This window comes from Chlamydotis macqueenii, chromosome W (genome assembly GCF_036417535.1).
Source record: "Chlamydotis macqueenii isolate bChlMac1 chromosome W, bChlMac1.mat, whole genome shotgun sequence".
Taxonomy (NCBI): domain Eukaryota; kingdom Metazoa; phylum Chordata; class Aves; order Otidiformes; family Otididae; genus Chlamydotis; species Chlamydotis macqueenii.
This window is the reverse complement of record NC_141592.1, coordinates 489859-510075: the sequence shown is the minus strand read 5'-3', so window position 1 is coordinate 510075 and position 20217 is coordinate 489859. Positions and strand designations below refer to the sequence as shown.

Here is a 20217-nt window from a genome sequence, read left to right as displayed (position 1 = left end):
GGGCAGGGTACTAAGAACTGAGTACCTACAAAATTAGGGGTGCTTAATTTGTTGTATCATCTATCCATTGTTCTTCAGGTTAGCATTCCCCTGGTTTGAGGTGAATTTTGTTTCTACTATTCAGAAACTAAAAATGAAAAATATATATATTTTGCACAAAGATATCTGAGGAGGTGAGGGTCTTGCAGGTTGTTTCTTTAAATATAGAATCATAGAATCATAGAATAGTTAGAGTTGGAAGGGACCTTCAACGGTCATCTAGTCCAACCCCCCTGCAAGGAGCAGGGACATCCCTGACTAGATCAGGTTGCTCAGAGCCTCATCCAGCCTGGCCTTGAACGATTCCAGGATATGTTTTTGTTTGTTTCATTTGAGGAGTGGATCCTCGGTTACACACATTGTGGACTGTTCCTCTGTTCAGTTCTGAAGATCACCTTAATGGCAGCTCTCTGATGCTGTTTTTGCACCTTTGTGTGTCTCTCTGGAGACACTGAGCTTTACTCTCAGCACTTTAAAAGCAGTTCTCAAAGAAATTCCAGTTCCTGGAAAATTGCGATTTCCTAGGGAACCAGGAACTTGCCTCATTTCCTGTTCTGAAGTATTTACAGATGTTGTATTGGCCCAGAGAAGGAGAAGACCAGCAGCTGGTCTGGCAGCCAAGGTGTCGGTTGATTTTGATCTTGAATGAAAGGCAGAGTTTTATCCTCAAGGGAAGGAGTTCCTGAAAGGTTTTCAGTGGAAAAAAAAAGGGAGGAATGCGGCTTCAGGGTCCTGGCAATTGTGGTGGAAACATAGTTTATATCCTAAAATGGTATATTAGAATAGTGAGGAAGAGATTAATAAAATGTCCAGGTTACAACTTTGCTTACTTGTTTATCAAGACTGGCCATATTTTTTGTCCCTTTTTGTTTAACTTAAATTGCTTTAAAAGTTTGAAGAGCAGGGAGATTCTTCAAAAGGGCAGCAGTAGTTCTGGATCTCTCGTGTAGAAGAAACCATTTCATTCTTACGCTGTGGTAGAGAATGGGTGTGTTCCTTCTGCATACACCTGAAAGACAGTTTCAGCTATATGCAGGGTGCTCTGTATGGATATATTTATGATCTGAGGTCTGCAGGCCTCTGAATTCTTTTGAGGTATTTTCCCATTTTGGAATTGGCCTAACCAAGTATCTTGGTAGAGGACAAATGTATCTTATCTCCTTTGCTACACAGTTTTGTCCTTAAAGGTACCTGAGTGAAATGCTGTGTAAGTGGGCTTTTACTTAATTCATTGCTGTTGCTACATGTTAATTAAACTCCAGTATATGTAATTAGAGGAAGTTTTAGACTGGGAAGACTTTCTAGTTCTTTTTGAGTCTGTATAATAACTGTGAAAAGACACCTGTGGACAAATGTACAATCAAAGTGCAAATGAAGTAAAGTTCAGGTCTGCATAAGTGTGATAATCATCTTGCTGTAGTTTAGGAAGGCGTCGTGCTGCCACATGTGCTGAACGCTGTGAGTTAGCTTCTGATTATACTGCAAGAGAGTTGAGCTGCGCTGGTTACTTGTCTAGTCTCTTTTCTTAAATCCTTGTGTTTGGTGTATCCTAGTTACTAGTTTTAAATGCATGAGGGCTAGAAACTTGCTTTTGAATAAATGAATTTTAAAATGTTATAATTAAATACACAATAAACCCAGAATTACCAGCATTATGAAACAATCTTATGTCTGATAAGTATAGATTATAACCATATGCTTTACAAAAGTATTGATGTCTTGATGATGAGCATTTACCATGATAGGCTACTGTAAATCAGCCATTAAGTAAAGGAATTACGAATTAAGAGAGTAAATTCATCAGTTGCAGTTCTCTCATAGAGAATCGCGTCCTGAGTGCAGCTCTGCAGAAAGACTTGGTGCTATGAAAATAAGTTAATAAGTTAGATGAAGCCACAAAACCAGTAAGTGGACCATTTAAGCAATTTTCGAAATTATATATTTATTTTAAAGTATTACATGAAATGTCAGTGAATATTCCAGTATCTTTGAGAAATTTTCCTCAGATGCCTTTCTTAGAGTCCATAACGACTTCCAGGTAGCCAGTGTTGATGAATACATAAGTCTTACGGATTTTTGTTGAGCAGAGGGATTATGCCGTTTTAGTAAAATGCATCTTTCTGAGGAACAGTTGGAGTGCTGGTTGATAATTATGTGCATTAAAACATGTATTTAAACATATATGCGTTTTGATTAGTTTTTCTTAGCGTTGTTACAGCTGAATTCAACAGTCAGCAAGTAGTTTCTCTTCAGAGCTGAAGATAGTGAGCTAAGAGGAGGAGGAAGCGAGCTGCTGAAGTTGTAGGATGCATCTCCATTGGCAAGCGGCTTCCAGCAGACCTTCTGGCATGGGCCATGTAGCTTCTTGCCTGTCTGAGCTAGTATGAGGAGCTCGCAGAGCGCTGTTGCAGTTAGTCACGCTGTGGTTCTCTGGTGGCCTGTGATAATTAATATTGGAGACAGCAGATTGAGCTACATAGTAAGCATATTTTCCAGTCCTTAAGTGCCGATACAAAGGTAGGGGTACAGACAGGATGCTTCCTAAATGGGCGCTTTCTAACAACAACACTTATTTGGTTAAGTATCTTTTCACACTGAATGCTAACTTTGGCCTGTAACTGCTGAACAATGAAAGTAAGTTAAAACAGCTCTGTCACAACAATACAAATCATGCCTGTGTGTGGTTGTGAAAGAGAACCAAAAAATGTCTCTCTGTGCTTTCTGTAAGTGATTTTTGTAGATCTCTACAAGCAATTCCCCTGCACACCTGTGCGTATTACTGAAACGTCTGCGGAAAAAGGCAAATCCCAGCAGAGTGGGATTTTAATCTAGAAGTATACACAAAGTTAGTTTTTCTTTTTACTCGGCATTTCTAAAGTTTTTGTTTTGAGTTACTTGTTTGGTTTGGGAATTGGAAGAAAAAGAAAAACAGCAATAGAGGCCAGTGGCAAACAAGAAGAACGACAAGATCTGGAGGATGTTGTCTGTGAGGGGAAACAAAACCCTAAAGATCAGGTGTTGGTTAGCCTAGAAAGGAGAAGTTTGAAGGGAGATCATGCTCTTGGAGTAAAGTGCTGTTGCAAGGAGGATAGGTGAATACAAACACGTGTAGTTCAGTCAGATTGCATCAAGAAAGATTCAGATCATGCAGTAGGAAACATGTAACAGTGAAAAATGTGAATGACTGGAATAATTTACACTGGAGGTTGTAGAATCTCTGTTTATGGGAGGTCTTTAAAGTAGGTGAGACACTTGTCAGGAGTAGTGTAGATACAGCGGATCCTTCATTAGAGTTGCTGGAAAAAAAAGAAGTATTGTGAACACTGGGAGACACGCCGTAATTCTTAAACAGCAATTTATAGAAATAAGTGCAATGGTCTTAAACAGTAGAAACACATCTGTTACCATTGTCAGGAAAGCTCACCAAGTTGATAATGCAAATATCAAGGAGAATCTAGACTTAGGAAGAATTGCAAGTGCCTCATGTTATTTTCATCAAAGTCTAAGGTATCTTGCTGTAATCATAGTGTATGTGAGAGGGTAGGAGGGCCTGTAGGAGATGGGACAGGACGAAAGTCACTGAAGATAAATTTGTGCCTATGGTGAAATGACCAGGTTACAGTCTGTGAAGCTGATGGATTACTGTAGCTCTTGGTGTAATAATTGACTGTACACTTGCACTGAAACACTGTTCTGCAATATATAATTTCTGAAAATATTACTTCAGAAGTGAAATAACTTATTTATGCATGCTGTATGTGACCATAGGCTTATTTTGTGTAAAACTGTGCTACTAGGGCTTAAAATACTGAGATGATGACTTTCTGCTTATTTTACAGATTTGCTTACAATCAAATACGTGACCATGGGGGATATGAAGACCCCAGATTTCGATGACCTTCTTGCAGCATTTGACATACCAGACATGGTTGATCCAAAAGCAGCTATTGAATCTGGACATGATGACCATGAAAGCCACATAAAGCAAAATGCTCACACAGATGAAGATTCTCATGCCCCGTCATCATCTGATGTTGGTGTGAGTGTCATTGTGAAAAATGTGCGTACTATTGATTCTTCCGAAGGAGTGGACAAGGATGGCCACCATTCCACAGGCAATGGCTTGCATAATGGCTTTCTAACGTCATCAGCTCTTGATAGTTACAGTAAAGATGAAGGGAAATCACTTAAAGATGATGGGTCGGCTTCTGAGGCTACACTGAAGGATTCGGCTTTCAACCAGTTTAGCCCAATATCAAGTGCTGAAGAATTTGATGATGATGAAAAAATTGAGGTGGATGACCCCCTGGATAAAGAGGAAATGCGTGCAAATTTCAGAGCAAATGTCTTGGCAGGATCTGTATCTCAGCAGGAATATGACAAACTAAAGGGACTTGGAGGGGAGAACTTGATTAAATCTGGGATCCCAGTTTCAAGTAGTGTAGATAAAAATAAAGTTGCTAAACGAGAGACAGAGACCAACTCCATGAATTTAAGCGTCTATGAGCCTTTTAAGGCTCGAAAAACAGAGGACAAATTGCTAAAAGACAGTTCTGAGAAGCTTCTTGAAAACAGGGTACTTGATGGAAAACTGAGTGCTGAAAAAAGTGAAACAAATCTTGCCAGCATTTCACAGTCCAAAGCAAAGTCATCAGCAAAGCTTTCTTCATGCATTGCTGCAATTGCAGCACTGAGTGCTAAAAAGGCAGCTACAGATACCAGTAAAGATTTACAGTCTAATTCAGGAGAATCTTCTCCATTACCAAAAGAGATGAGTGAGAGTCCCCGGGCTATTGAAAAATCACCTGAATCTCAGAGTCTCATTGATGGTGCTAAAAAGCCATCTGTCAAACCCCCTGATAGTCCCAGAAGTGTGTCAAGTGAAAACAGTAGCAAAGGGTCTCCATCTTCTCCTGCAGGGTCAACACCAGCAATTCCTAAAGTTCGCATAAAAACCATCAAGACTTCTTCTGGGGAGATAAAGAGAACTGTAACTAGAGTGCTGCCAGAAGTTGATTTGGACTCTGGTAAAAAGCCAGAGCAGACTGCTTCTATGGTCACTTCCATGACGTCTCTCCTGTCCTCACCACCGTCTGCTGTTCTTTCCTCTCCTCCTAGAGCTCCTCTCCAGTCCACAGTTGTCACCAATGCAGTTGCGTCTGCAGAACTTGCACCAAAACAGGTCACTATCAAACCTGTGGCTACTGCCTTTCTCCCCGTTTCAGCAGTTAAAACGGCAGGTTCCCAAGTTATTAATTTGAAGCTCGCTAACAATACTACAGTGAAAGCCACTGTAATATCTGCCGCTTCAGTGCAGAGTGCCAGTAGCGCCATTATAAAAGCTGCCAATGCTATACAACAGCAGACTGTTGTGGTGCCAGCATCGAGCCTTGCCAGTGCTAAACTTGTGCCAAAGACGGTCCATCTTGCCAACCTTAACCTTCTGCCTCAAGGTGCTCAAACCACCTCTGAACTCCGCCAAGTGCTAACAAAACCTCAGCAGCAAATAAAGCAGGCAATAATTTCTGCAGCAGCCTCACAGCCTTCTAAAAAAGTGTCTCGAGTCCAGGTGGTGTCATCTCTACAGAGTTCTGTAGTGGAAGCATTCAATAAGGTGCTGAGTAGTGTCAATCCCGTACCAGTTTACATCCCAAACCTTAGCCCCCCTGCCAATGCTGGAATAACTTTACCAACACGAGGTTACAAGTGTTTGGAGTGTGGCGACTCGTTTGCTCTTGAGAAGAGCCTGACCCAGCATTATGACAGGCGGAGCGTGCGAATTGAAGTGACGTGTAATCACTGTACAAAGAACTTAGTTTTCTACAATAAATGCAGTCTTCTTTCCCATGCTCGTGGGCACAAGGAAAAAGGAGTTGTAATGCAGTGTTCGCACCTGATTTTAAAACCGGTCCCAGCAGATCAAATGATAGCATCTCCTTCAAGCAATAGCGCTGCATCTATGCTTCAGAGCCCTGTGGGAGCCAGCGCGCATGCTGTAACAAAGGTACAGTCGAGCGTAACTGGGGCAGTGATATCGGCCCCAGCAAGTACGCCTGTCATTCCCGCTATGCCACTGGACGAAGATCCATCGAAGCTCTGTAGACATAGTCTGAAGTGTTTGGAGTGTAATGAAGTTTTCCAAGATGAGACATCTCTTGCGACTCATTTCCAGCAGGCTGGAGACACAAGTGGACAAGTAGAGTATCATATGTTTAAATTCCAATGTTTCGTCTATAAGCCTAGGAGACTTTGGATATGTTTTTGCTTTCATTTAGCTGTCAATTATCTGAACCTCTGTGATTAAAAGTATAAATGAGAACCACAAAAAAAAAATCTTGCAAGCACTTACATAGTGAATGTCAACATTTTAAAAATAAGAATTTCCTTAGAACTTTTTAGGCCCTGAAGTCTGAAGTTTACACTGTATATTTTTTCTGAAATTTAGCATTAGCTTTCTTGCAGCTGAACATTATAATACTGATGTTAATAATGGTCTTTACTAGGAATTCTTAATTATTCTTTCTGTGCTTTGGAATTTGAGTATCCTGTGGAATCCACTTAATTGGCACCCTCATTAACATCCCACCTGTTCAATCTGAATGATAGTTTTAAGTGATTAATTCTTGATTTGTCTTCAGTTTTTATTATTTTCATATAGCACCACGGGTGAGGGACTCTAGGCAATGAGTAAATGGCACACTGATTCTATTAAAAGGATATGCATGCTGTTTTATTTAGGTCTTTCTTAAACAAGTGAAAAGTGCTGTTCACTAGCATGCATTTCTTGCTGTGTGACCATTTGTTTACTTGTGTTGGTTTTCCTTTCCTCTTAAAATTGCTAATTAGTTAAACTTACAAACCATTTTAAAATTCTTTACTATGTATGTGGCCTAATCTGAAAGAGACACGTCATTCAATAAAAGTTAATATTAATCAGTGTGCGATGTATTTTATAATCCTACAAGAGTTAAGATAATTAATGAAATTATATGATTGGATTTCTATTGGGGCGTGCCAATTAAAAGGGATTCTGGTGTGTTTCAAAGCATTCAGTTGCACCTTCTTGCTATGTGGGAAGCTGAAAACTTGCAAACGCGCTCAGACTGATTGGGACAGGAATGCCCCAGGAGTGTTTCTGGGAGTCACACAACAGTGTACAAAATAAAGGTTTTTAAGTCCCACAGTTGGGAAAAAATCCACTAATCATAGAAACGCAGAGAGGTTCCTGTCAGAATCTGTTTACTAAAGTTACGAGCTGTTCTGTGCCCATGAGGCAGTTACACCGCGCCCACTGCTACAGTTAGTACTGTAAAGGGGTTGGAGTGTGGAAATAGTCTTGACTGTATGGACTATGTGACTTTGCCTCAGCTCCTGCTTTACGAACCGGCTAGCGGGCTTAGGCTGAAATTGCCTGGATTCCCAGTGAAATGCTGTGTGAGCGAATTTCTGTTTGTAAGATACCACAGATGTGCCTACCTAAAGTGATTTTTTTTTTTAAGCTTTTTGTCAGAAAGAAGTTAGCAGAATGTATTCCGTCCTTAGATCTTGCTGCAGGTTTGAGCAATATCTGATGACTGACCATGAGTATATTCTGCACCAGCTCTTGAGTTCCTTAAAACTCAGTAATTGTTTTTTAGCTAACTGCCTTGCTGGTGCTTACTGGTGTTAGATTTATCTTTTTTTCCATAATAGGTCCATTAGGTATCATTTGGTATGATAAGATCCAGTAGTCCTTGTGAAAACCCTGTTGTTCTTGGTACTCTAAAATCAAGCAATTAAGAAGGCACCAAGAAAAAGCAAGTGGATGAGACACAGACAAATACACTGAGAATAGGTTGGGAGGATGAGGTAAGGATAAAAGGAAAAAATAGAGAAGAACAAAGATAAAAATTTACATACTCGCTTTTGGGGGGGTTGGAGGGCTTTTTTTTGTATGGACAGGTAAACTATACGGATTCGTAGAAACACTTTTTGCCCTTTCCTGCTATCTCTGGTGCTTTTGCCCTGTTGCTGCCCAGTTTTCTCTCTATGCATGTCCTATTAGATACTGTTTACCCTGGTGATCTACTAGAGGAAAGCAACTAAGATCTTCATAGAATGTCAAACGCCACCGCAGTTAGGTGGAAAGATAAGTATGGGCACACATAGTGCTGTTCAGGGAGGAAAGCTCGTGAAGGTACGGAGAACAGTCAGCACTGCTTACTACCAATCAATATCTTTGTGTCTCTTGCTGGAAACTTGCTCTCTTTTAAGAGCTGGTGTATGAACAAGGCCTTAATACCTGCTTACTAGGCCCTGGATTTACAGGTTTAAAAAAAAAAAAAAACCCACAAAAAAACGCAGCCTTGTTACTGCAAAGAAACTGTTTTCACATCATTCCGTTTTAAAAGAACACTCTTATTAAGCGTAGTTTTAAATGTTTCTTGTTGAAATAGCCTCTTAAAATTAATTAACTGTTTTTCTTAGTCCTTTTCATATAGCAAGCATCAGTTTTCAATTCTCTGCTGCCTTTTCAGGTTGCATTTTATTACATAGTGTAGTGTTGTAGCTATGCTGAAGTGCCCAGCATTGGGAGAGCCCAGCTGCTTTAGTGAGAGCAGTGCATCCTGCTTTCCTGATAAGTTATCTTTTTGTCCCATTTTTTGTCCCAAGGATTGCTGCAAGGGTAGCATTTGCTGAAGAAAGACTCTGTATAGGCATTTATTAATAAACATTTTGGTACTTTTTCATTGTATGTCACTCCTTGAAAAGCTTGGATGAGAAATACTCTGACTTCTGTTTTACTGCTTAGTGCTTGGCACTGGCTTTTTGTTGTAAAACTACCATTGTTATGGGCGGAAGAAGACAGGAAAGTTAGATGAGGTTGCTATTTCAACTTCGGAAGGAAGAAAGAATAAAAATAAAACACTTGGATTTTGCAAACAAATAATAGGAAAAAAAGTTATTATTGGCAGCTTACTATTCTTTCTATTGCTCACCTAATTGCTCTTGAAATGGAAATTGTATACTGTTTTGTGTTTTCAGTGAGTCTAAGCAATAAGTAGCTGTTACTTCTTGTTCTTCTTAAACTCCTGTTACAAAGGTAGAATGTTTCTTTTAAAACAAACAATAGTAAAACAGCCCTAGCAAGTAAAAGATATTCCTGATAAAGTTGTTACCTTTCTATAATATTTTACTTCCATTAATATTCCTGCTATAAAGGGATTAGGACCACTCACTGACAGGTTTCCTGTCTGAATGAAAACCTCATCTACTTCCTGGGGAAAAAAAGTAGCAAACCTCGGCTAATTAATGTTCATGTTAGTCTTATTTACAGATAAAAGTGTGTAGCTCCCACGGAAACTACATGGCTCATTTCCCTTCATACTCATAGTTCTTGTGTATCTTTATTTTCCACCTCCACCATTTTTTCTTCTAACCCTTTTTTTTTCTGAAACTTTGACTTTAAAAGCAGGCAGGTGATGATTTTCACAAGCTGTGTTTTATTTTGGTGTGGGTTGGAATGAGAGAACTGGAAGTTAATGCCACCTTAAGCCCAAAATGGTAAGCAAACATGCTGAATTTCCGAATTCCACAGTAGATTCTTCTTGTTCTACTGTAAGCAGTTAAACGTTTTACTGTTTAGCAAACAAGTAGCAAACCAGTGCAAATAGCGTTATTGGTGTTCTGTGTCAGTCAGTCCCTGGCATTACAGATGGACTGTGCAGGCTGCTTGTTGCAAAATCAGGTAGGCAGGCTTAGCTGGAGTTGAGTGTCGTATGACTCTTCTGTGGCGTAGCAGCCCAGTTTCCTGTCGTACTGCAGACAAAAGGCTTTGGAAGGACTATGAAAACCCAGTACGTTTCTGTTACTGGCGTAAGAACCTCTGTTTTGCTGTTTTCTTGCATAGTCAAGTAATACTCCAGATTCTCCAGTATTACGTTGCTGCTTATCAGCTGGAGGTAAAAGATAGATTTTGAGAAGGGGTACTGAAGCCAAGTAAACACGGCCAGCACGTTTTGGGCAGTTACAGTTAGTCAGGGTTTTGCCTTTCAGCCTGAGCTGAAGACAGGAGTTCGCAGGTCTGTTCGGTTTGGAGGCCTTGAGTCAGTGGGTCCGGCCAGAGCTGTTTGGTCGATTGAGGACAAATACTTGGCATTTCAAAGTGAATATTTATATGTATCTGAACACAATTTCTGACCTGCTGCGTCACAAAGGCTCTAATCAGAGTGATGGTTCCAAATCCCCACAGATAGCTGATCTCAGGCAAAGCCTTCCATGAGGGAGGGAAATGTATCCATGCTACCCTGTAAGCTGGCCTAGTGCTAGTATCGAACCTGAATTGGAGTAACGGTAGATTTCCTTGGCATAACTTCTTCTGCTTTAATGTTGCCATCTTGCTGTCGTCAGGACATTTGAGAACCGTGTTTGGATGGACGCTGTCTTCAAGTGTGGCAGGCCGCCATGTTCACGCAGTGAACATTGAAAGTGAACCATATGAAAATACGCTGCTTCTCTGTGTGTCACCACAAGATGTTTCATATTAACATTTCTGCTTAAAATTAACTGCTTTTTTTAAAAAAAAAAGAATCAAAGTATTTGCATGCACCTTCCTAAAAAGCATTTAGATTAAGCTGGTTTGGAGACAGAATAAAAATGGAGTGTATAGATTGCAGTACAAAAATATACTTGTTCTTAGAGTCTCAGAAATGTTGTATAAATGCTAAAGCAATTCAGAAGTTACTTTAGACCTTGCTACTAAACAGTGTTCTGTTAGAAAAAAAAATCCTCTTTTGCAGTGACTGTGAAGGCTTTTTCCTTCTATCTCTGGAGTTAGTGTCTGTCTGCTGTTGATTAAGTGGGAGCATGTTATTTTTTTTACTGGCATAGTTGCTTATACTAGCGAGTCAGACTCCTGTGATAGCTATTTGTAGCACTGTGCTTTTTCTTCTACAATGGTGACTTTGATTCTGCTATTATATGATGTGCATCTTACAGTTTTTTAAGAGACATTTAAAGGCAAGTCACCTAAATTGGAAGAAAGGGGTGATTTTTTGTGAAGCACCTCCCTCTTAGTAAGAAACTGTATTACCATGAGGAAAGGGATTTTTTTTTCTTAATTATTTGTTTCATAATTCCTTCATACATAGGTTAGTAAATAATTTATAATGCAGCTCTGGAGATCTTGTTTTGTTCTACATTCTTGCAAACTGTATACATCTCTGCATCTGCAAGACTCTTACAGATAACATTTCTGAAAATATGCAAGTCTCATGTTGAAAAAATACCCATGTCGTGAAGGAGTCTTGGTTTTGTTTTTAAATCTTCATAAGTCACTGGTGAGATTCAGAAGTCCCAAGTCATAAGAAATCATAATAATAATTTGAAAGGTATTACAAAGTGAAGTCTTACGAAAGGAAGTTGAGTTAAAGTCCAGTTTTGCAGTGTCTTGTGTTTGTGCTTGACTTTGAGGCCGTGAGTTTCTGTTGAAGTCGGTGATCAAAGTTAAACAGAAGCGTAGCTCCATAGAGGATGTCAGCTATCTGCTTAGAGATTCTAGAGATGTATTATTGTAAATGAAACATTTTCTGGAATGCTTTTACAGGTTTAGCTCTTTGTGCCCTCAAGTGATGGAAAGCAACTGTGAGCAAAAGTGAGGCCTACTTCAGCTGGGTTGTATCATTTGCATTTCATCCCCGAAACGCCACAAAGCACCCAAAGAAATTCAATGTTTCTGATTTGGCATGTAGTCAACATGTAGTTGGAGATGTTTCTTTTTTTTTTTTTTTGTAACAAAATACAAGAAAATAATTAGTAAGTTACTCCTACATGTAGAAAGATTGCCTTGCAAAGAAGAGCTTTGTAAATACTTTGTATATCTCTAGTTTTAACTCAGATGCACAATATGTTGATACAATGCAGATGTTGTATTCTAGCCTGAGAAATATATTTTGAAATTGTCTGTGCAATTTCTGCCTGATAATATTCTGTTTTATTGGTGTTATGGATATTACCATAAGAATTCATCAGGAGCAAGGATGGAAGAAAGTGAAGATAGTATATTTGGTGTTTGTTTTTGGGTACATTTGGGTTTGGTTTTGTTTTTTACTTTATGTGGTGCACTGAATTAAAACCGTAAGATTTGATTCTCAAGTTGTACTTAGGCCCCTTGCACTGTTCAGGTAATTTTTTGAGGCACCTAAGTAAAATTTATATAAAGCAACATGCATCTCCCATGGTCAGTACGTGAAAGAGCTTTGTTGTGTCAGAATGGCCCAGAACGGCAGTATGTCTGGTTGCCAGTATCTGCCAGCTCTGTCCTACAAGATCTGTCAGCAGGGCCTGCGTTTGGTACTTGCCTACCTCTTTTGATTCACATCGCAGTCATAACTTTTATTTGATCTGTTGCAGTGTTTGACACAAGACGTTATGCATAGCTGAACCAAACCTTTTGTTTCATCTATTTTGGTTTATCGTTTAGAAGACATGCAATGTCTGCCAGATGCTGCTTCCTAACCAGTGCAGTTTTGCATCACACCAGAGAATTCATCAGCATAAATCTCCATACACGTGTCCCGAATGTGGAGCAATCTGCAGATCTGTCCACTTCCAGACTCATGTCACTAAGAACTGCCTGCATTATACCCGAAGAGTTGGTTTTCGGTCAGTATAATGATTACTTTTGTTGTCAATTTATATATAATTTATGCTTTTAAAAGTAATTTTCCATTTTCATAAGCATTGTTTGTAGAATACAGCTTCATGAGTTTAAGGTCGTCATGGCAACAAAGCTATTTAATACTACAAATTTTTGAATAAGTACCACATTGGTGGTACTGCTTTGGTTTGGGCATCCACTTTTGTATGTTATTAAATCAGAATATTAGCTAATCTCATCCAGCCATAAAATGTCAGATTCAGGACTTCACAGTTTATGATCTAGAGAATTCAGATATATTTTCTTAATTTTGGTGCTTAAAAAAACCTGTTGAGTTTTTTCAAAACATTGATTTTTAGTTTGTTCTCTGTGGTAGATCAATCATTTTTAGTTTTTACTGCCAGAATTTATTGTCAAGATGCTGATGGGGATACTGCAGCTCTCTGGTTGCTCTCTTTTCTGTAGGAAGTTAAGATTCCTCAGCTTACATTGCTTACAAGTTACGTTTCTCATTCCAACAACCTCCTCTTTTCTGTTACTCTTCAGTTTCCTTTTTATTCTTATGTTTCCCTGTAATGGCAACTCACTGAGAAAATGAGGATCAGAGGCATTTCATGGAAATGTTAAATTTTGAAAGGCTTGAAAAATTGTTTTGTCTTAGAATTTTACTTGCGCTGGATGGCAGGCAGCACAGTAAGAGACCGGAAGAGCAACCCATACAGCTGAGCTTTTCTCAGCGCTCCTAAAACATTTCCACTTCATCTTGTCTGACTGCAGCAGGGTGACTTAAAGTCTCACCAGCAGGCAGCTTCTTCCCCCGTAAGTTGCCACAAGTTAATTTACTACAATGGCTGTGAAATCTTCCGTTAATGGAAGAAAGCATTTTTATGGCTATGGCAGTCTGTTTTCAGATTGATTCCATGGCCTGACACAACTCTCAGCTCTTTGTGTTTCTTGGGTTCTTCTCTTTTATTCTTTTCTCCCAAGCAATAGTCTGTTTTGTCCTACATTTCTTACATCTGCTGCCTCCACTCTGCTCTCGTTCCTTCTAGCCTGTCTCTCTTGGGTTTGTACGCTGAATCACCTTGAGGGACTCCTGGCCTGTACCGGTAACACCAGAAGACTCATAAATCCTTCACACTGAATCTAAACTAAAGTTAATTAAACTTTTAAGATGTATCGTAAACATCCAGTATCACACTAAGTTAGAACTTCTGTATATAGCGAGACTAAACCAAAAATACCCAGGCAAAGAAAAGCAGTATCTGGGAGATGTAATGTCTTCCTTCTTAGACTCCTCAGCATCTCCTTATCACCGTGGCCCATTTGCCTGAGGAACAGCATAACCTGTCTTGTCTGTCCAGAGGGCCTCTGCGAGGGAGTTCAGTTTGTTTTCAGCAATTTAGGCTAGCTGCCTGAACTAAGTCAGCTGAAAATGTCAACCTTAACTTTAATTGCATCCTTCCAAGTTGAAAACAAGGAAGCTGTTACAGCAGTCCGGGAAAGGAAGGCTTGGTCTCAAGAACTGTTTTAATATACAGTGGTGGATGCTGAGGATCATTTATTATGTCGTATCACTAGAGAATAAAGTCCAGACAGGATGGGATGGGGAAGCGAGAAATGCAACCCCGTTGTCCTTGAGCTTAGGATTGGATCTGTTAATGAGAGGATCATGCTTTGTACTGCTGTGAAGAAATCTTTCATCTCTGAATAAGCAGAGAAGATCTTAACAGACCCAAAAGAAGACAAGGACTGTTTACTTTAGAAAATGCATTGGTAAGTGGAGACTAGATACATCTAAAGTTGGTTAGTAGTACTAAGAATGTAAAGTGTTCAGAAAAGAAAGGATGACATTTCATAAAACTCAAAGGTGATACATTGTAAAAGGAAAACGAGATTCTTTAATGCAATGTGTAACTGTATTTCCTGCTTCATTGCTGTCATCAGGACATAAAACAGTATCAAAAAATGATTTGGCATTTATATGACGTCAATCATACTATCATGATAGATGAAGATTTTGGAAGAGTTGAGGCCTTCTGTGTTTAAATTGTAAAACTCTTACTGCAAAATACTGGTCAATAAGAGATTTGTTCATTTGACAGGTTATTTTGTAATTGTTGCAGGATGTTCTCGGGCTCATTCGGTAGGATTTAGTACTGGTAATGTTTGGCACTAAAAGGGACCATTGTGTATAGAAGTTATTGTGTACTAATATTAATTCAATTTTTTAATCATTTCATTTTAGAATAGATGCGGAAAGGTCACAAATTTTCAACAGAGCAGAAGTATGTTTATCAAAAATATTTTCAGAATTCCAATCTGACGGATTGATCTGATTGTAGAGATTCAGTTTAGTTGTCCTGAATTTAAATTACTCTTCCTTTGTTTTTAAATCCAAGTGCTGATTTGATTATATGTACAGAAAATCATTACCAGTATGTCTTAATTAAATCTGAACAAGGGAAATGGGGAAAATGTTTTCCTTACTGGTTTTCCATTTTGGTGGTAGTTTTCTGAATTGCTGTGGCGTACCTTACACAATCCACTGCATGTGATAAAAATGCATTTTGTAAAATCTCTTTACAAATTTGCAAAGGATTTAAGCATTCTTTTTACAATCAATAGAATATTCCTCTATCAGCCCTTCTGTCTGTTTTGTTGTAATGCCGTAAAAACATGTTCTGACTTCATATCTCTTAGATTTTCAAATTAAATTTGGGAAATTTCTTTCTTCTTACTTTCTGATATGCAGATCTCTCTTTATGTTGATTCTTACTGGTTGTTTAAATTGACAGAATAACGTACTTTTATCCAGTTGCATATGTATGTTTATCTCTTCCACTTCCTTGAAAATCAGTGTTGATTCCATTTAGTTCCGTACTGCGTTGGGCTCGGCTGAACTGACTCTTTTCCGCTCTCTTTGCAGCTGCCTGCATTGCAGCGTTGTGTACTCTGATGTGGCGGCACTCAAGTCTCACATTCAAGGTTCTCACTGTGAAGTCTTTTACAAGTGTCCTATCTGTCCCATGGCATTCAAATCTGCTCCCAGCACACACTCTCATGCCTACACACAACACCCGGGTATCAAGATAGGCGAACCAAAGTAAGCAAAATTCATCTTCTACTGCGCTTGCCTGCATTTTAGTAACTTGTGAAATTGCGTTCTGTCCTCTGCTTATAATTGTAAAAGTCACATACCGTACAACCAATAGTTTCTCATCCTGTTGGTAACGTGTGGAGTTCATTTAATGTCTTCATGCGGTTTTACCTGGCAGTTTATTTGGCAAAGCTTAGATTTCCATGAACATAGCAACAGCAGTTCTTTAAATGGTGCAGACTGCAAGGGAGTAATGCACTAACTACAAAAATGATTGGAACAAGCAGCTAGTGTGTTCCTCGTTCTTGTTTTCTAATCTGCTTAGCTCATCTGCGTTCTTACTGTGAATTAAGATAATGTGGTTCCAAAAAGAACTGCTAAGACCCATCAGGGCTTATGCAGTGATTTTCATAACATCTGGTTGAAAAGGTGGGAAAAAATGATTTTACTTTTTCTCTATTACATGCTCACAGATGTCGTCTGGGTGATTTTGGAAAACTGGTTCTTTCAGTGCCATCAGTTCACAGGGCTCAGGGTGTGTACTTGTGAGAGATGGTTTTCAAAATGGCAGTTGTCATCTCTGGGCTGACGTTGGGCGATTCTTGTGGGCTACAGCTCCCTGTGGTGCTCTGTTCTTTTGGTCAGGCAGCCGCTCGCTTGTTGAGCACTCTTTTTCCTGCAGGATCTGTTCTCTTCCTGTCTGCTAGGTTTTTCTTCCTGAAAGCTGTAGGTTTGGGGAGTGGTGAGCTAGGTTTTTGTCTCAAGGAGAGCAATTTCATTGTGTTTTTAAGTGAGAGGTGCCAGCCTTTAAACCTTTTCCAGCCTTGTCTCCAAATCAAAATAGATGCATTTATAGAGCTGTTTATGTAAGCTTTTTTCCAATGTGTAATCTCTTCTTTCTGGATTAAAGCAGGATTTATTTTGTTCTGTAGCTGAGAGAGTTGTGCATAAACACGGTGGTTTACCGAAGATAGTAACACAGGGCACAAATAGGAACTTGGCTCCAGGGTCCTTGTTTAGAGATGCTGAACACTCGAGGCCTCTGCTGAAGGCAGTGGAGCTGCAGGTGCCGATGCATGTGAAAATCAGGCTTAAGATCTCATCGGTCAGCCTGGTGCCTTCTCATTGCAGCCCTTTTTCTTCTGTCTTCTTTCTGCTCTGTTGGTAGGAGTGCAGTACTGAGAGTAAGCATTCCAATATTTAACCCCGTGTTGTTTCTCTGCAGCGCACACTAGTGCATCTTAACAGCCTGCAGACTCAGACTCTCATCAGGCAGATGAGACAGACAAGATCCCGTGTAATGTAATAACCAGGTTGCAGAAGAACTTGGTTTATCACTGGTTCTTCTAACATACTAACAGGAGATTTATTCTTTAGGGTGTTTAAACCTACGTTAAAGCAAAATGACAGCAAACTTACTGTGTCTGATACGAAATTAAGACATTTCCACCCAGTGACAAATGATACCTTATTTTAATTCAGGGTGGTATCTTCAGTGAGAGGCTTTGAAATGCCAACATTTAATCTAGGACTTGTTTCAATTTCCGCAGTTTTAAAGATTAAGACCACCATTTTTGGTGCACAAAAAGTGCAGAAGATTTCTTGAATTGTGCTCGGATCTGCCGAACTGTTTCTGATCAACTTTGTGAATTAAGTATTTCGCGTTAGTTTTTTTCCGTATAGATGTGCATATAACTGTACTCTTTTACGAATGTATTTTCATTCTGAAAAGACTAAAATAAAATGTTATGAAGTACTGTTACGTTGTAATAAATCATCGAATCCATAATTGAGTGCTCCTCTTAAGTAGTGGTGTTTTCTTTGAGTTCGCAGTTTTAATCAAGATGCTATCTTAAGTGCATGCAGAGTGACTAGGAGGACTTTCCCTGTCTTTGCAGTGTTTGGAGTTCTTTGCTTCCGTTTTACAAGCATCTATAGGTATTATGGTGTTGTCTCCAACACTCAAGATGCTCGCGTTGACTGCTGTTTCACGATTTAATAAGGTCTGTTTCAAGCTATCAGGGCCTGTGGTTTTCTCAGAATTACCTACATGTATTTCTGCTGCTCAGTAGCAATTTAAAAAGGAAATGACTTAGTTGTTTAAATTAGTTGGTTTCTCAGGACATTTCTCACATATCTTGCTCAAATTGACGTTAAATGTTTCTGACATAGCTCAAATTCTGTTTTATCTGCTGTAGTGTTCTGTGTTAAAATCACAAAACAGCCCAGGTTGGAAGGAATCTTGGAAGATCATCGGGTCCAGCCTTTCCTGGCAGGGGGAGCCGAGATGAGATTATCTAGCATCCTGTCCAGCCGCATCTTGAAATTCTCCAGTGGCAGGGACTCCACCGTGTCCCTGGGAGGTTGTTCCTGTGAATGATTGTTTTCACTGTAAAAATGTTTTCTTCTATCAAGACAAAACCTCTTGTGGTACCCATTGCCCCTTGACTTCTCCATGTGGCTTCTTGTGAAGAGACCTTCAGTCCTCTTTGTGGCTTCCCTTTGAGTACTGGAGTGCTGTGATGAGGTCCCCCTGAGCCTTCTCCAGGGAGAAGAGACCCAGCTCCTCAGTCTTTCCTCGTAGGGCAGGTTCTCCAGCCTCTAATGATCTTTGTGGCCCTCCTTTGGACCCTGTCTGGTCTTTCTGTGTCTTTCTTGAGTTGTGGGACCAGAACTGGACACAATGGTCCAGGTGTGGGCTGACCAGCACTGAGTGGGTCTGACAAGCACTGTTGTATTTGAGGAAATACATTAATGTTTGGCCAGTCTGCTGCTGCTGGTTTATCTGTATCGTAGGACCTAGCACCTGCGTTGCATGACTGGCATACATCTTGAAAGCTTACCAAATTCATTGCTGAAAAGAAGGAATGTGATATCGTCATGTAACCCTGGAGATATGACTGCATGTGCTGAGTTCTTCTGAAGTAAAATCTTTAAAACAAATGTGAAGAAGGGTTCAGCAGCCTTCTGCGTTTGGAAGTGCAAAGCTTTTGAGTTTGCGTTGAGTGTGTGAAAGGTGTCTGACCCTTGAACATGAGTTTCAGGCCTCACCCAGTACGCAGACGTTGGACTCTGCATGGCTGTGGAGCCTGGCTTCTAGGTGTTCCTCTGGGCATCTCAGGTGCGGCCGACAACAAGGCCCAGGGTGTCGGCAGGTCAGGGTGGCAGGGGACGGTTTATTCCTTGTGCTGTAAGGGGGCTGAGGCCGGGCCGGTCCTGAGGGCCTCCAGCGGTTCACACATTTCTGTTTACAGGAATTGGGCTCCCTGGGTAAATGGCCCTGTGGCATTTACGGGAACTGGGTGATGTACAATCACATTACAAATGGTTGTTTCAGAACAGACACAGTAAACTATTTGGTGCATGAAAAATTAAGTTTATGAGCAGTGATTCTCAGTGGGATACAATTAGATTATTTTAATATAGGGAAATGGAGGACTGTCTTGTCATTCAACATTGTGAAGGTCTCTCCTGTAGCATACCTAAGATGCTGTGTGGTTTTTATGGGAACCCAAGGCTTATATGTGATTTTATTTTTTCACTAAACTGTGTAACTTCTTAGGAACAGCACTACGATGTTTTTCATGGCCGATCTCTTTTTGGATGTTGGAGAAATTCTCTCTTATTAAGGCAGATAATGGATATTTAAGGTACTATTGGTACAAAGTACATTCTTGCACAATTATCACTTTTTTAGAGAAAAAAAATAATGGGAAGGAGAAACAGGAGCAGTTACTGGTGGTGTGCTTGCAGCTGAACTGCCTGCCTGCCTTACATGCCTTGCTGAACTGAGGTGGTTGTAAATTAGGTCCTGACTAAGTACAACTGCTTTTGAACGTTGGACAGGGGTTTAAGCTGTTACATGTGGAATACTGACTACTTCAATTTAAATCAAACCAGCATACTCAGTTGCATGTGTTTAGGATCGAAAATCATGCTTTTGATGTGACTGAAAGAAACACTTAAAGCGTGTATAGTCACAACTTGAACCGTTGGGTATGTTGGTATGAATTTAACAGAGTACAGTCTTTTCCCAGAGACCTGTCTGAAATTTGGATCTCTACCAGATAGTCCTTGTGCTTCTGTGAAAACAAAGTCTTCTAGCTCACATAGAAAATCCACATATACCACTCTTAGTGTTTTTAGAGAGATACAGTTTTTATATGTGACAAATTCAGAAAGATGTCAGGTTTTTTTGTAGCAGCTTCACTTCCCTGTCAGTGCTCACAAGTGCAGCATTACCCAGGGATGGGGTCGTTAAGAGCTTGGGAAGAGCGTTGTCAGCAGGCTGAGGGAGGTGATCCCTCCCCTCTGCACAGTGCTGCTGGGGCTGGACCCAGCGCTGGCTCCCCAGTGCGAGGGATGTGGCCGTGCTGGAGCCAGTCCCGCAAAGGGACACTCCGATGCACAGGGGACTGGAGCATCTCCCGTGTGAAGCCAG

The 20217-nt window shown here is 40.1% G+C and overlaps 1 protein-coding gene across 3 annotated transcripts in view; it reads left to right on the top strand.

Annotated features, from left to right (window-relative positions):
• ZNF532 (zinc finger protein 532) overlaps positions 1–20217 on the top strand; it is a 49482-nt gene that overhangs the window by 10513 nt on the left and 18752 nt on the right. For all 3 annotated transcript variants that reach the window (XM_086769668.1, XM_086769665.1, XM_086769666.1), the window contains 3 exons: positions 3879–6235; positions 12500–12681; positions 15606–15782. In XM_086769668.1, the coding sequence (XP_086625794.1) occupies positions 3905–6235; positions 12500–12681; positions 15606–15782 (2690 nt within the window). In that variant the 5' untranslated portion in view covers positions 3879–3904. The remainder of the gene's footprint in view (positions 1–3878; positions 6236–12499; positions 12682–15605; positions 15783–20217) is intronic.